General features: G+C 44.4%; 1 protein-coding gene across 6 annotated transcripts in view; it reads right to left on the bottom strand.

Annotated features, from left to right (window-relative positions):
• ARHGEF9 (Cdc42 guanine nucleotide exchange factor 9) overlaps window positions 1-14,424 on the bottom strand; it is a 128,025-nt gene that overhangs the window by 34,292 nt on the left and 79,309 nt on the right. For 5 of the 6 annotated variants that reach the window (XM_042479344.1, XM_042479345.1, XM_042479350.1 and 2 more), the window contains exons 2-3: window positions 6,170-6,349; window positions 1,787-1,981 (exon numbers count right to left, since the gene is read on the bottom strand). In XM_042479344.1, coding sequence (XP_042335278.1) covers window positions 1,787-1,981; window positions 6,170-6,295 — 321 coding nt within the window. In that variant the 5' untranslated portion in view covers window positions 6,296-6,349. Of the gene's footprint in view, window positions 1-1,786; window positions 1,982-2,810; window positions 2,956-6,169; window positions 6,350-14,424 lie in introns of those variants that run through there. The other variant, XM_042479349.1, reaches the window with a different exon arrangement.

The raw sequence follows: 14,424 nt of genomic DNA, 5'->3' as shown, positions 1-14,424 counted from the left end.
CAACCATCCATCCATCCATCCATCTGGAAGGGTGAAGGGATTGACACTCATGGAAACAGTCTTGGGGCCACATCTGGCCCTTGGTCTACGCTTTTCCAAACTTGTGCGCCATAGACTTTGCTAGGTTTCTCTAGACTGGATGGAAAGAAAGGAATGAGGGCACCTCCTTCAACGGTGCAGTGGATTTTGCCCAAAGGTTGGGAATGGTTTTTGAAGCCTAACTTCCAGAACCCCCAAAGCAAGCCCAGCCACAAAGGGAAAGGAACAAAGGAAATGGATCCCTTTTGAGTTTAAGACATCTGGAGCTTCGTGGAATCGATTCTGCGGAGACTGGAAAGAGGGTTGTTAATTTTTAAACTGGCCGAGGGCAGGAGCTCAAAGCGGATGGCTTTGATTGCAGGCCTTTTTGAAGGGCATGAAAGAAAAGGGCGTTGAAGCTCGGCGCAAAGCCGGGGTGAAGAAAGGGAAGGGAGTTTTTGTTGCTCGCTGACTTTCGGCATTTTGTGATGTTGCCTTTTAGCAGTGCCGTCCTGGAAGTGCCATGGTCGCTGGGGCATATGGCAGCCCTGGCAAAGTATACAAGCTGTTCTCAGCCTTTTTGAAGTGGATTTGAAGCTGGAATCAGGAATGCAAAAGGTTCACATCAACGGACCGCAAAGGTGTTTAATTCATGCAAAAATGTCCACGCTCTCAAAGCCGGGAAGAAGTGCTCCTGGCCTTTAAGAATCAACATGGACCCCATAACATTTCACAGATGGAAACCAGGACATGTTTGACCAAGCATCATGAGAGTGTGGTCAAGAGGACAACCTACTTTACCAGGCATCAGTTCTATGGGGAGAAGGAAGTCAATGACATCTCAGTTAGGTTTGGGGCAGCAGTCAGATCAGGAGAGAATAGTGGCCTGTATCTTTTGCAGGTTGCACTCCTAAAGGTATGGCGTGTCTGTCAGCAGATCACTAGTTTCATACATGAACCTGTGTGAATTTTGTGCACTGCAATTTGACCAGAGCTTTCTGTTTACTCAAACGTATACCAAAAGTGAGCTCATTTGAGACTGCCAACAACCCTGTGAAACTGATCAGACATAGGGTGCATCTACACTGTAGGAATGAAGCAGTTTGGCATCCCTTTATAACTGCCAGGATTCCATTGCACTGAATCTTGTGAGAAGGCTAAAGCCTTTGTAAAACTACGAACCTAAGGATTCCATAGGATGGAGCTATAGCACTTAAGGTGCTGTCGAACTGCATTATTTCCACAGTGTAGATGCACCCAGAGAGATGGTAGTTTATTCAAGATCACCCAATGCACTTCATGGCTGGGGAAGGAGATGGATCATGGTTAAAGGTGGGCATAGTGCAGACAACAAACATTATGTGGCCTCTGGACTCCACTTTTGTGGCTTCTGAAACCCCCATTTTTTTTTCTTTTGGGGGCAATTTTTGCTCTTAAAGCACACAGAAAGGCTCCCCATGTGAAAACACATGAAATTACCCCTATTTCATTGGCCTAAACATCCCAGAGCCCCATGCTGTTCCCAAATACCTCCATTTTCTTCTGTGGCCCCTCTCAAAATGGAGAGTCACCTCCTGCTGCCATTTTGAGAGTTAAATGGAGATATTTGCTCTTGCTTTGGAATGTGCAACCGCCAGAAGGATCTGGGGGGAAATTGTCCCCTGTCTCCCCTCCACAGTCGCCCACTTCTGTCCTTGGTCCATGTGCTCCAACCATCCATCTGTACCTCTAACACTTTCACAGAATGATCAGGGAGATGGGTGCCTACCTCGCAAATGTCCTTCAGATGCTTGATATAGTGGCGCTCCGTGCTCATGATTTCGTTGATGACATTGGCTCTCATCTGGTCTCTGTTCTGGAGGGTCCTGCCGAGACAGAGGCAGTCTGCAGCATTGGAGTCCAAGTGTCCATTCTGTACTTCGCTTGGCCCTTCCTCAACTCCATCTTCTTGGTTGACCCATAACTGCCAGGGAAGACAATGCAATGAGAGGACAACACCAGTTTTAGGATGTGCATTCCAATGCCTGGGCATGGCTATGATTTCCGCTAATATCTCCCTATATAAGCCTGCCCACTTGCTGAGACCTTTGGGGAGGCCTTGTTTTGGTCCCACAAACTTCACAGGCATGTTTGGCAGAGGGCCTTCTTGGTGGTTGCTCCCAGGATTTGAAACTCCATGGCTCCCTCTTTCCTATCTTTCAATCAGCAAATGAAAACATTTCTATTCTGACAAGTTTTTAGGAACTCACTCTCAGGGCTTTCTATAGTGTGCTGTTTTAATGATTTTTTTTAAAATCCTTATGCGTTTTTAAGATATTTGTTTCAAATGAGTTGTAATTCCATGTGAATTGCATTTTAACAATCATGATGGTATATAGCTTTTTAGGCTGTTGTTTATCTCAGTCTTTTAAATCCACCTTGAATCTCAGGTTTGGGGGAAAGAGAGGATGTAAAGGAACACATCTTGCCAAGAAAACCCCACGACAGGTTCGCCTTAGTGTCACCATGGGTTGGAAACGACCTGAAGGTGCACAACAACAAACAACAACATGACATGAATCCCAGCTTTTAAAGGAGGAAAAAAATTCTGATCCCAACATTATTTTGAACTCAGTTCCAAGTATGTTGTTGTACTGGAGTTGTTGCTTTCCAATGCAACTTCCCATTCCGCTGTAGGTGAAACGTGCAAAAATGAAGGTGCAAGAAGCACATGGGCTAAGATAAGCATAGAAATCACACTCAGTGTTGAAACAAATTTCAACAGATATTCAATTCTCATAACTTAAACTTACTGTAAGTATGACGCTGCTATGGCTGCATCTATTAACAAGGTGTACCTTCGGAACGACTGTCTCCTTTTAAGTCGCAAAAGGTTGCATCAACCTTTTCTTTCCCACCCGGTACGTTCTCCGCTTTTTCCAGCTTATGATTAAGTTTTGCTAAACAACCTTCCTTTTTATTACTGCGCCAGTGTTTTCTCTTCCTACAGAGTGCCTGGAAAGGTCAAGAAATGGGAGATGGCAGAGACAACCCACGCCAGTTTCGCAAGCCGCAGATTTAAAGAAGCAGCAAACACACACCAAAAATGCTCTTTTCTAAAGGAAACGAGGGAGGGAAAAAAATAGAGGACGGTCTTTGGAACAATAAAAAGTACTAGTATTTCATGAGAGGTAAGAAAGTATTAATATTTCGTTGGGGTGAGAAAGGGAGGGAATTGCAGCATGTAAAATCTGGAGAAGAGAAAAGAAATTGGAAAGGATTCTTTCAAGATCTTCTCTTGCGGGATCATTCAATCTTTAGGGATCTTTTGCACATTACACAAAAATAAGACCTTCCTCTTCAATTTGCTGGATTAAGTTGCGGAGTGTGCCAAGATGGATAGCGACCGATGGGGATTTTGTTATTAGCATATTAGTATATTATTTCAGTATTTCAATATTTTAGTATGTTATAGTGTTGTGCGTTTTTGTTCATTTTTGATTGTATATGCTCCGATGTACCACTCTTTGGTGGAAAGGGTCTTATAAATAAATGTTGTTGTTGTTGTTAACCTGGGACGGAACAGATTGTCACCCATTTCTCAACTGGGTTTTTGTATTTGGTGTTCTGAAACCCTTCAAAGATATATGAAGGAAGAAAAATAGTACCCACAACTTTGTGGAAACGACAAATCCCGTAGCAATGAGCCATGGCAGTTGGAGCAGTGTCAAACTGCATCAATTCTGCAGCCTTAGAACTCTTATATTAGCTCTGTTTGCAAAAGTGGTGCCAACCTGGATGATTTCTGCAGTGCGGATGCAGCCAAACTGAGCCTTTCTGGCATTTAGAGAAGTTGATTTCTAACGTCCCAATGGTGTTAGACTGAGCATTAAACCAGAAACTTTGGCGAAGCAATAAACCAACCCTAAATAAATATATATATTAAAAAAGAACAACCTCCCAGAACAGTACTTTGATTTTCCCCCCACCCAACTAGTTACATAAGAACTCCGTCTCTTGACTACTAACACTTTGTACCTTTCCCAGGATAGTACAGCGGAGGGAGCCAGCTTTAATGTCTTGGGTGATGAAGCAGAAATGAAGTGCAGAGAATACGGCTGTCCGCTTCTGTTTTTAGGTCCTGATGCATCGAAGGAGGAATGGGGGAGGTATGGCTGTGAAAGCTCTTCCTCCACAATGTTGAGCCTATCAGGGGCAATGCCAGGGTCAAAGGAAACCAGTGTTGTAAAGGGCAATTTTGACCTGGCAGCAGGCTGCAACTGACCCCTTTGTCCGGTGGCAACTCAAGCGACCGAGACTGAAAAGGATTTCGATTGACCAAACCGAAAAGACAGACAAGCTTTTCAGAATTTTGAAGATGTAAACCATGTGGCCAAGCAACACCAGCATGGTCATGATGGTAATAAGGAAGAACACACAAGCTAAGAGAGGTTCCAGCAGTTTGCTTTTGACTAAGGCAATTGGGAAGATGTTTCCCTAACAGGGAGTGATCTAGTATGTAGAGAGATCTTGTAACCCCTTCGAGACTAATGGAAAGAAAGAGGTTGGCTGCATGAACTTTCCTAGACTATAGCCTACTTCCTCAGATGCATCTTAACTCTATACTTTTAAGTCTCATGGCCTCCAAGCTCCTAGAGATCATGTGGGGTCATAATGTTTTTGGGTCTGTAGGTGGTGAGGAACATCTCCAAGGTCTCCAAGGTCTAACCCTTGGTTGCCCACCTCGATGTAGGCTCTATCCATGAACATTCAATACTACAAAGTCTCTTCCACCAGAATCAAAAGTAAGATACATGGTTCACATCCCAAGGAACAAATCCTGTGGCAGATCAGTTAAGTTCTTAGAGACCAACGTCCACCCCCTCATCTCTCTCTAGTCCATGAAGGTCTGCATATTGAACTTTGGATGAATGTGTGAGCATCTGGGGGAACTCTTGTGAAAGAAACGGATCCAGAAGCTTCGTCCAATGGTGACTCAGAAGCGGGCGTCTTTGGGACTTCAAAGAGTGATGTCCTGTACAGTTTTAATGGGGTTGGTCCTCCCGGTAGCAACTCTGCCAAGAAGATCTCCTATGCTTGACTGCCCTGCTCACTCAACCCTGCTTGACGGCTTGCATTAGACAACGCTCCGGTGGAAGAGACAAATTAGGGATGACACTCTTTTTCTGGCACCTTATTCGATGTCATCTTCACTTGGACAAGATATTGCTCCAGTGCTCTTCCCAAAATCCTGCTCAAGACCACCGATTGCGCAGGGAGTTGGAGATCATCCGAAGCCTTATTCCACCATTTTTAAAAGAGGGGCTGGATTCAGGTTACAAGAAGAGGTTTCATCTAAACATTAGGAAGGACCTCTTGATACTGAAAGTTGCTCCACAGGGGTAGAGATAGCTTTGGAGGGTGGTGGATCCTACTTGTTTAGAGGTCTCATGACAGTGGTGGGATGGCCGTTTCTCATGAGTACTTCGGTGGTGGATTTCTGTACTAGTGGAACTGTCAACTAGATGACCTTTGGATCCTGTCCAACATAATGGCCTAACTTCTAATGGGTAAATTTAGTGGGTTGAGTGGATCAACTCAATTTAGTAGGTCAACTCTAGTCACTTGGTAAGCTGACTATTGCTTCTACGCATTACACTATTTGACCACAGTAGATCTCTGAAAGATCTGTATCACTTCGCCCAGCCCTTTGAAAATTTAGGGTAAGGATCTTGGATCCTATCTGGATCTGAGTTCCCACACGGTCATAGAAACTCATAAGGGCTTAGAAGAAGGCAGTGCCCAACCACCTTTGAATAAGACTCTAGGACAGTGGTTCTCAACCTGTGGGTCGCTACCCCTTTGGGGGGCTCAAACAATCCTTTCACAGGAGTCACCCAAGGCCATCGGAAAACACTGTTTATGAAGTAGCAACTAAAATAATGTTATGGTTGGGGGTCACCACAACATGAGGAACTGTATTAAAGGGTTGTGGCATTAGGCAGGTTGAGAACCACTGCTCTAGAAGGTCACCATAAGTCAGAATCAATGTGAAGGTATGGAAGAACAAGAACTGGAACAACGAAACCACAAATACAGCCATCGTTTACTGGAAAAGTAGAGGAGTAAGAGAGAGAGAGAGAGAGAGAGAGAGAGAGAGAGAGATACTCACTCTTACGAAGCTGGCGGGAAACCATCCTTCTTCATCATCAATCTGTCCCCACCACCAGTCCTTGTTGGAGGCATCCAGGACCTTGATGACGTCTCCTGCTTTAAATGCCAACTCCCGGTTGGCCATGGTGACGTGATCCCATACTGCCTCGGCGCTTACAATAGAACCGCCACTGATCAGCTTGAAAACACAAAACAGAATACAGCGCAGTCAGGAAATAAGTCCTCTTGAGGGGGGGGAAAGACATCTCCCACTCTCCACCCAATTCATGGACACACACCGAGGAGAAAACCAGTAGACATTTTTGTTCCCAACAAGAGCCTTGTTGGTTGATTTGATACCACTCTTCTTTTTCTGTAAAAGTTTGCATTAAGGGATTTCAAATATAGCCCCTCAAACCTGGTTATTGAAACAGTCTGATTTTCCAGGGAACTCCTTTATGCTCAGCATCTCTGCCACATGCCTCCTGAGCATCATGTCTTCAGATGGTGACTCAATGCATCAGGTGTGTTTACAGAACATGACAAACCAGGGCTTCATGGGAATCCTAAACTGCGATCCCATAGTGCGGTGATTCCCAAACTTTGGTCCTTGGGGTGTTTTGGACTTCAGCTCCCAGAAGCCCCAGCCAGCTTGGTCAACAGTCAGGAATTCTGGGAGCCGAAGTCCAAAACGCCTGGAGGACCAAAGTGCTACAGAGTGTAAAGACCCACCAAACATACCTAGGCTTCTTTCCTCACACTCCATGCACAGCCAACATATCAGCTGCCGAAGCATGCTCCCATGAATGCTTAGTGGCCAGGACAAGTTGGAGGACACTCAGGCACTATACGTCTGCATTTCTATAGCCAGAAGCACAAAGAATGTGCCGCTTTCAAGGTCTCCTGGAGATCTGGTAAGATGATGTCTTCTACTCCTAGTTACAGTAATGCAGCCAGATGCACAATTTTACTTAACATTTCTATGTACTGAGTCATATATACAGATGGAAAGCTTATTGCAGTGAAAAGCACAATACAATGGTAGGGGAATCTATGGTCAGGTGGCCTGGAGGACATTTGTCGTAGGCTGGTTGAAACAAGAACACTTCTATTGGTGGGGGATGAAGCTCTGCATTCTGCTGCATGAAAGCCATCAAACAGTGCTGGACACCAAGACCACAGCTGAATGTGGCACTTAAAGTGGTGTCAAATTGCATTATTTCTACAGTTTAGACGCACCCTTGGTGAGTTAGGATTGTGCTGAACCCCATAAGAGAGTCAGCTATCCAAGACTATCAAATACAATGATGTCCATCACATATGCTGCCAATATTTGAGCGATCAAGGATTTAGACAGCAGTCCACATCAAAGCTGGCTTATGTGCTTTCTGGGGTCCTTTCCTGGGGAACAAATATTGCAGAGAAAATCCATTTTGACTCAAGCAGTACTCTCTGTTCCGCACCCAAGCAATCATGCCACACCAGCGCAACCATGCCATCCCTTCGATTAAGTCTCCCTCAAACGCATTAAAAGGTTCCCAGAGTCACTATCATTTTCTTCCACTTGAAAGCTGCCCTTTCAATGGCTCAAGGAAGCATTCAGAAACCGGACTTTCTTCTCAGAACTTGCCAGGAACAAGGCAGAGGAAGCCGTGACCACAATCAGACTCAAGCAGAGCGATCGGAAAGGAAAGCTTCTATCCCCTTCCTCTTGGCTAGTCTACACCTGAGTGTATGTATGTATGTGTGCGGAGGGTCAGTCATGCCCTCTCTCACCACACACAGTAAGCATGCAGGGAGAGAAGAGTGGGTTTGTTCCTCTCGCTTCCCATACTCATGGTGGAATCGTGGAGTGTGTCCCCAGGAGGGTGATCACGATGGTGATAGGTCTGGAAACCACCAAGACCTATGAGGGGCAATGTGGAGAGCTGAGCATGATACGCCTGGAGAAAAGAAGGTTAAGAGGTAGCCATGTTTAAACATTTGAAGGGAGTTCATATGGAAGATGGAGCAAGCTTTTTTTCTGCTGCTCCAGAGACTAGGACCCAGAGCAATGGATGCAAGCTCCAGGAAAAGAGACCTGGGTGACCTGGGGCAAGACACACACTCTCAGCCTCCGAGGATGGCAATGGCAAACCCCTCTGTAGAAACACGCTAAGGAAAACCCATGATACCAGCACTTTAGGGTCACCATAAGTCAGAAACAACTTGAAGGCACACAACAACAACAACCATGATAACCCAATAGGATTGTGGCATCTGGCTTACTGCCCTTGCCAGGTTCCTGGGTATATGTGGGGAGCAGAAACCAATTCCGAAACTCCTTGGGGCAAACATTTCTGTGAGTTTGCCTTCCAAGTGTGACTTGGCAAAGGTCGCCTGGCAGGTTGACCGGTGCTGAGCGGAGATTCGAACCCTGGTACCAAGAGTCATAGTCCAAAGCTAAAACCACTACACCATGCTGGCGCTTTAAAGGGTTACAAGAAAATAACTGATGCCTGACAATTATAAAATAATAACTAAACACTTGCTGGGAAGGAAAGGCTAGCTTTTGAGATCTGCGTAATGCTGACCATCCCTGCCTGGACCATCTCCTCTTTCCCTTGCTAATGTTTCGGTTTTTGCTGGCGGTACACACACACATCCGTGCGGAAAGCTGCATGTTTTGTTCCATAACTACTCCTTCGACTCCTTCCAGGTCATTTCTCTGAAGCTCTTGTACCTCTCCGTTGCCGTCCTTTCCCTCTCTACTTACTTAGCACTTACTGCTTTGGGACCATGGGAGGAGGAGAATCTCCAGCTGGCAAAGACAAAAGATAACTCAAGTTCCCATTACTTATTTAGGAGTTTCTTTTCCTCCTTCTATTATGGGCCTCTCAGATGGAGTTCTGCAAGCCTCCCTCATCCGTGGTCCCACCTCCCCATTGACCTCAAACACTAGGTTTTCTTGCTTTCCATTTTTTAATGATGGAGATGGGCAAAAGGTGTATACTAGGGATGGATACAGTCACCAGAGGCTGCCAATTGCTGTCCAGAGGAGAAGACAGAAAGCTTGGGAAGATGGAGGAAGTTAAAATAGACGGAGGGGAAGGCATCCCTATGGAATTCTTTTTGCTAGGCTGGCTTAAAACATTCTTGTTGTCTGATCCTAGGTGATAGGATTGAACCTCAAACATGTGTGAGCAGGATTGCTGCATCAGGAAGAAGGGAATAGGCAAAAGAAGAGCATTTCTCGGTGGAGAAATTTGCAAGAGAAGAAAACAGGAATATAAGAGATTGTTGTTCAAATAATTTCTGGCTTATCATGACTGTATCATAGGGTTTCCTTGGTGAGTTCCTTCCCTGTTTCATTGCCATCCCTTGAGGCTGAGAAAGTGTAACTTGCACAAGGTCACCAGCGGGTTTCCATGGCTGAGACGGGATTTGAACTTCGGCCTCCCAGTGTCCTAGTCCAATGCTCAAACCACTACGCCACATTGTTTCCTCAATGAGGGGGGGGAATGTCACAAGAAATTGTGACATGTTACAACTGTGGTGAGCAAAATGTGGCTTGTGGGATACTTGAGGCCTCTGTAGCCCACTTTTCTGGTGTCCAAAACTCACGACTGAGAGTCAGTGGGCTGCAGTGGTTTGAGGGACTCTGGAGACCAGGGTTGAATGCCAGCTCAGCCATTGAAATCCACTGGGTGACCTGGTGCAAATCATCCTCTCTCTGGCTGCATCTGCACTGCAGAAGTAATGCGATTTGACACCTCTTTAACTGCCACAGCTCAATGCTATGGAATGCTAGCATTTGTAGTTTGTGGTGGTGCTAGAGCTCTCTGACGGAGTAGGATAAATATCTCACAAATCCCATAGCATGAAGCCATGGCAGTTGAAGCGGTGTCAAACGGGATTATTTCTGCAGTGCGAATGCAAATTCAACCTCAGATGAAGGCAAAAGGAAATCCTCTCTGAACAAATCTTACCAAGAAACCCCCCCCCCAATACAGTCACCAAACAAAGCCCAGTAGTCTTCCTACCTCTCTTTTCCACCTAGATCCCCAAATAATTGTTTAAAAATTGAACACATTTGGGGGGGGCATTTCTTTTGCCACACCGAAAGAAATGCAAATACTCCCACACCACGGTTCCATCCTATAGAATACTGGGTTTTGCAGTTTGCTGAAGCACCAGATATCTTTGGGTGGGATTTCTACATGCACCCCCTTCCCTAAACTCCAAATCCTGGGATTTCATGGGATGGGATGTGACATTTCAAGTGGAATCACAATGCTACAATTCTGTGGGTCCCCGGATCCCAGCCAGTGACCTCTTCTCTTACCTACTGCATGACATTTCTTTTGAACGTGGAGATGCAGAGGGTTGTATTATTCTGGTTCCCGATGGATGGCAGCCAGATACACAGAGAGATATTTTGGCTTTGCATCCTTGGCGTACTTGGAAACTGCCCAGTTCTTCATTTTCCTGCGTTTGCTCTTTCTATAATCCATCCATTTCCCAAATCCCTTTCTCTCATTCTGCTTATCTCCCTGCTATTCGGGGAACGTTTCCAGAAGTAAATCCATCGCTTTGGCCTTTCCAAAATTATTTTGCTTTCTAAATATAAAATTACGGCAGATTGATTCTCCTTTTTAAATAGGTTTTCATGATTAGTTTTGTTTTACTTATATATTTATTTATTTGGCTCTGCGCTTTGAAGGGAGGAGTGGGGAGAATGGGACTACTTGAGATTTCCTTTGCTGTCCATCTTTTTATCCTTCGCTGCTCTGCTTTGTCCCATGTTCCCACTTTTTTGCAAAGTGTATTTGAGTAACTGGATTGCATATCTTCCATCATTTCACAGATGAAAATGAAGATTATCTTTGATAGAGAGGCAGGATATAAATACATTATTATTATTATTATTAGTAGTAGTAGTAGTAGTGTACGGCACAGACAGCAAAAGTTATTAATGAGAAATAACACACAGGATAGAAGAAACTGCAGCAGTTTGCTTTTGGCTGGCCGTCTGGGAAAGGCAATATTAAGCCCCTTCTCCTCCTTTCCAACCCCAAATTAATGGAGTGCAAACTACTTCTGCACTTTTTAACACTCTCCTTTTCCTTTCTTCTACCTTCAGATGAGTTAAATGAGTAGAAACTACTTTTGCACTCAGAACTCTGTTTGCGACCATTGAAGTCAGCTGAAGACAAAGGAGGAAAGTGGGAGGAAAAGACAGAAACTAGGACCTTTTAAAAGCATCTGAAAAAGTGGGCTGGCAGACAATTACTTGGGGTAGCTTTCAATTCAGAACAGTTTGAGATTATGAGATCAGAGGTGGCCTACTGGTTATTTTCTCAACAGTATACGTAATGGTTAGGGATATTGGGTGCTGCCTTATACTGGATCACACCTTGGTCCATCTATTCTACTGGGAGACAAGAAGATGGGAAGATGGAAAGTTGTCTTATAGTGAATTAGGGCTTGGGTCTATCTAGCTCCATGCTGTCATTTCTCAGCTGCAGCAATACCTCTCCAAATTTTCAGATGGGATTCTTTCCTAGTTCTGCTTTGTGGTCTGCAACCCAAATCCTAACCAGATCTGATTCCACTAAGCTTCCAGAATTAGATGAGATCCGTGAGTCCAGGGCAGTCGCATGATGATTTTCGGAGAACAAGGAATGACTATGCTAGGATGGCTGAAGACCATACAGCACTTTAGATGGATGGACACAGTCAAGCAAACTGTGGCTCTGAGACTGCAAGACCCAGGGCCTGGTTCAATGGAGGGAGCTACAGCTGCCCTGAGTTTGCAAGACCTGGTATAAAAGGACTTTTCTGGATCTAAAATGGGGCCAAAGAAGAATCCTAACTACATTTTTTTTTGGGGGGGGGGACAAATTGACTCCTATGGGCCCCAGAAGCCAACAAACATAGTCCTGGGGGTCATATGTGGCCTGTGGGTTGCACTCGGTCCACCTCTGGTTGAGCAAAGTGAAGAAGGCTAAAGATTTGGAAATCATCACGAAGTAATCTGCTGCCACTTCTTGATGGATAACTTTTAAGATAAGCTGGAAAGCCTTTGCTCTCACCATCGGAAAAGGTCTTTGTGCAATTACCACCCTCCGGCTCAAGGGAAAATGCCAAATGCTAATGTTAAAAGCCTGAGAAACCCAAGTCCTACTTCGCCCGGCCTTTCGCGTCATTCCCTTCCCTTGCTAAATAATTGAGCGGAGAGTCCATCAAGTCAAAATAGCAGGTTTGACGGAGAAGCTGAATTAGGGGCTCTTGACAGAGTGGACCAAAGGAAGAAGTTGGCTGACCTCATTGCAAATGTCAGGGCTGTTGAGTTAACATGAAAAAGGGGAGGGGGGAACAACAATAGCAAAGCCAAAATGTACCAAATGATTTACCAAACATTTGAATATTCCTTTGCAGAGGGTTCTGAAAAACACATTTTTCCAGCGGTCACATTAATTAACAAGTCTTCCATTGCAGCCAAAACCGTTTCGCTTTAGGAAACAAGGATCTTACAAACAACCCTTTCAGAGTCTTGGAACAAAGGACGCCATAAAAGAAGAAATGCCAACCTTTTAGCTTTGGTGCCAGCAAGCCCTTCCTTTCACATCTCTCATTCTCTAAGAGGTAATTTATCAGTGTTGTAATTCAGAGAAAGATGTGAACCCATGAGTTGGGCATGTTGGCAGAAGCAAGGTGTCTGAGCGAAAGGGATGCCATCCGTCACTAATTTCACTCCCAAAGGAAGCGACAAGTGGTTTTAGCAATCATTTGTTTCCAATTCGGGATCTATTCTGTGCAAAATTCACATGTCTTCTCATTAGTGTTTACTGAAACGATATTTTCCAGCACTTTTGAGTATCTTTAAATAATCTTTCCAGCCATAATATACAAGCACACATGTTGTTGTTTTTTATGTTACGTGGCATGGCGCTCTTGCAAACCATTTTAAAGGGTGGTCTTCCACTCCAAGAATCCTTTCTCACAACAGAAATATCACACTTTCATATCATATGATGCTCCATCCGTTGTGGATTTGCAGTTTAGGGAGTATATTTATACTTCTCAGCTAGAGAGTTCTAGTCCCTCATCAGAATACAGATCCTGGGATTCTGTCACATGGAGCCATAGGAGTTAAAGTGGAATCATAGCACAATAACTATGCAGTGTGGAAAGGGTTTAGTGTCTTTCAGGAAAGGGAAATCAAGCCCTTTTGAGGACCACATGTTGCATACAAAGATACATTCTGTGGTATTTCTTAGTCCATCAACAACATTTGACAGCAATAAAAATCAGAGATATAACATATAATATATAAAGCTCTTCTATGTATTCACTTCGTTGCAAGTGAATAAGGATAACTGGCTCTTTGACCAGATCGGTTAATGGAGGGAAAGCCACATTGAAACTCCAAGCATTTTTATCCCGCCTGAATCCCAGACAGCTTCGGTCATTAGCTTTCATCAAATTTCTAGTGCTAAGTAATTTCTTTTCCCCAGATGCCCGTTTCGATGCTGTCGGTGGGCAGCAAGTTCGCCATTTATTCTGCTAAGTGTACAGCAGAACAAGTTGGTGCCATCCGTCTTCTCCATGCCTTCTGCGTTCAGTGATTTTTCAAATGATCAGATAAGAAGCAGCTGGTCTAGGAGGAAGGATCTGACCAATGCATTCGTGTAACTTGGAACTTGCTGGTAATCCTGAATCGAGTTTCTGCTTGGACCTTCCTTAGGTTTTGCATATGGAAACAACAACTGGAATGGGTATTAGGGTCTCTTCCAATGCTATGATCCTTAGGTCCAAAACACACTGCAGAAATCATCCAGTTTGAGACATCTTTAGGGAATCCTGGGAAGTGCAGTTTATTGTGGCACCAGAGCTCTCTGACAGAGGAGGCTAAATGCCTCCCAAAACTACAGTTCCTAGAATTCCCTAGCATTGAGCCAATCTCAAACCGAATTATTCCCGCAGTGCGTTTTGAACCTAACTTGCATGTGTAGGTGAGTTTGGGAGCTGAAAATCAAATAATAATAATAATAATAATAATAATAATAATAATAATATCCCGCCCCTCTCCGAAACACAATCGGGGCCGACATAAGCACCTTTACTAGAATATCTGTTACCCAAATGGGCCTGTGAGATAACACAGAAATACTTCTTTAATAACAGTTGTAACAAGAAGAGGAGGGAGAAAAAGAAGAAGGCCAGTTTCCTCCATCGACTATCGTTCCCGATGTTTGGTCCTTGTTCTTTCATCTCCATTTGCCCGGCCTG

The sequence above is a fragment of the Sceloporus undulatus genome, chromosome 7 (genome assembly GCF_019175285.1).
Source record: "Sceloporus undulatus isolate JIND9_A2432 ecotype Alabama chromosome 7, SceUnd_v1.1, whole genome shotgun sequence".
Taxonomy (NCBI): domain Eukaryota; kingdom Metazoa; phylum Chordata; class Lepidosauria; order Squamata; family Phrynosomatidae; genus Sceloporus; species Sceloporus undulatus.
Note: the sequence above shows the minus strand (reverse complement) of the source record. Positions and strands in the feature narration are given on the sequence as shown.